Source organism: Vicia villosa, linkage group LG3 (assembly GCF_029867415.1).
Source record: "Vicia villosa cultivar HV-30 ecotype Madison, WI linkage group LG3, Vvil1.0, whole genome shotgun sequence".
NCBI lineage: Eukaryota > Viridiplantae > Streptophyta > Magnoliopsida > Fabales > Fabaceae > Vicia > Vicia villosa.
The window spans coordinates 85,782,715-85,784,746 of record NC_081182.1 but is presented as its reverse complement, the minus strand read 5'-3'; the positions used below and the strand labels follow the sequence as shown (position 1 = coordinate 85,784,746).

Below are 2,032 nucleotides of genomic sequence, written 5' to 3'. Positions count from 1 at the left end.
ACTCCCGACAACGGCATTTATTTATATTTTCTTTTAAAATAGACCATAGTTATACTCAATGTCATAACTAAAGAATTAACTATTCTATAAATTTTACTACTCTCTAGCACTCATAATAAAGATAATATTTTATTATATATTGATATAACTTTTATGTTCAAACATAAAATCACAAACATGCATATATTTTCCCATGATTCTTTGTTCATCCTACATATCTATGCACTATATCCAGCAAGTCCAATGTCACTACACCAATCACAATATCTAGAACCAATTAAGTTTTAATTAAGAAACCTTAAAGCTTCTATTTCATCCCTGAACTTGGCCATGGCATCAACTGGGAGTGATGTGAAAATCCTCACCCCTCCTTTCATTGATGTATCATGTTCATCAAACATATTAGGAGCCGAAAATATGCATGTATCTATGGTTGCAAGCATCTTGCATGGTACTGGTACAAAATTCATTGCTCTATACCCTCCAAAATCTATATTGTTGTCAAACCCTAAATGCTTCCACTCAGTCAAAACAGTTACTGCACCACTAGCTTCCAATTCCAAGCTCATATCCTCCTCTCTATTCGTCTCGTAAAAGTTTATCGATTTTGTCACATAATCAGCGGTGAAAGCAACATTCTTAGTCTCTTTGATCAACTTAACAACTTCATAGAGTGGTTTTTCGTTGATCTCATTCACTTTCAAGACAACTTTTCCATTCACTATCGAATTTCCATAATAACCTTTCGGCAAAGAACAATCCTTCAAGCTGCGTCTAATTCCAACTAACATATCCAACATTGTTTCTCCATTGTTGCTAAGTTTTAAGGCTCTAACTCTTGACCTCCATACATAACCAGCGAGGGCTTCAAAAGTTGTGAACCCTAGTTTTTCACTTTCTTTCATCAAACTCAACTTAAGCCTTTTTATCATTTCACCTGTCACTTTAAAACAATATAGCTTAATAATTGTATTGTTAGTTTGATTCAGAAAAGGTGTAGAAGCCATCGATTTAATGTCGATCGAGCATTGCGAAAATGGTTGTTTAGTTATAGATCCAACTAGTTTCTCTCTTTCCCATACAGGTTTTTCTAAAGGCTCACTTCTTCCACTTGCAAGTTCAACAATTGCTTTGAAGATCTGAGAAGCACCAGCTCCATCACAAATAGCATGTGATATTCCCATACCAATTGTGAAACCACCACAAATAAATTGTGTAACCATGAACACCAAAGGGTAAGATTTATCTTGAGGAGAAGGAAGATCTAGGACCAAATGTTTTGCAATTTCTATGTCATTATTGTTTAAGTAATGAATAGAAGAAAGACTGCAGTTAGCAATTGCTTCCAAGAAAGGAACACCAAACTCTGTGCTACTAGCATTGCAATCAACTCTAAGTTTTCCATCATAAGCATGTTTCACTAGTCTACCTGCAATGATCACAATATAACTTACAGTATTACTAACATTTTTTTACAATAAATTGGCAACATTTGTTGTTGAAGAAAAAACCAAGTATACCTGCAAGAGGATAATAATAACACAAAACTTTGGAGAGTGCTTCTTTCAATACATGAGAAGGGTTGAAACTAGAATCAGACTCATGATTTTCTGATGGTAAGTATAGATGAACTGTTTGGCAAATGTTATTATTGTTTTCTTTATTGTCAAGTGTAGACAAAGAAAGAATACTAGGAGGAGTTGGTTTTGATGGTTTTATAAGCACAACATCTTTCATTTCAAGCTTTAAGGATGCTTCATGATTTTCCATGTAAAAGACTATTGAAAATGAAGGATAAACAAATAGGAGAAAATGCTTTTATATATACTCCTTTGGTTAAAATTATAAGCAAATATTTTTTTTAAATTCGTAATGAATGTATTTAGTTTAGACCAAATACATTTATTATTTTTGAGTAATGAATGTATCAGCTTTAGATCAGATATATTTATTATTCAATAAATTTAAAAAGAAAATATTTATTATTATTATGGTCGAAGGAAGGATAACGACATCTTGTTTCTCAGCCGAA

At 32.6% G+C, this 2,032-nt stretch overlaps 1 protein-coding gene across 1 annotated transcript; it reads right to left on the bottom strand.

Moving 5' to 3' along the window:
* Positions 1-284: 284 nt before the first annotated feature.
* Positions 285-1,770, bottom strand: LOC131658453 (spermidine coumaroyl-CoA acyltransferase-like). Its single transcript, XM_058927745.1, has 2 exons — positions 1,521-1,770; positions 285-1,429 (listed from the first exon to the last, which is right to left on the bottom strand). Exons 1-2 carry the CDS (start codon positions 1,768-1,770, stop codon positions 285-287), a joined length of 1,395 nt encoding a protein of 464 aa, XP_058783728.1.
* Positions 1,771-2,032: the final 262 nt, after the last annotated feature.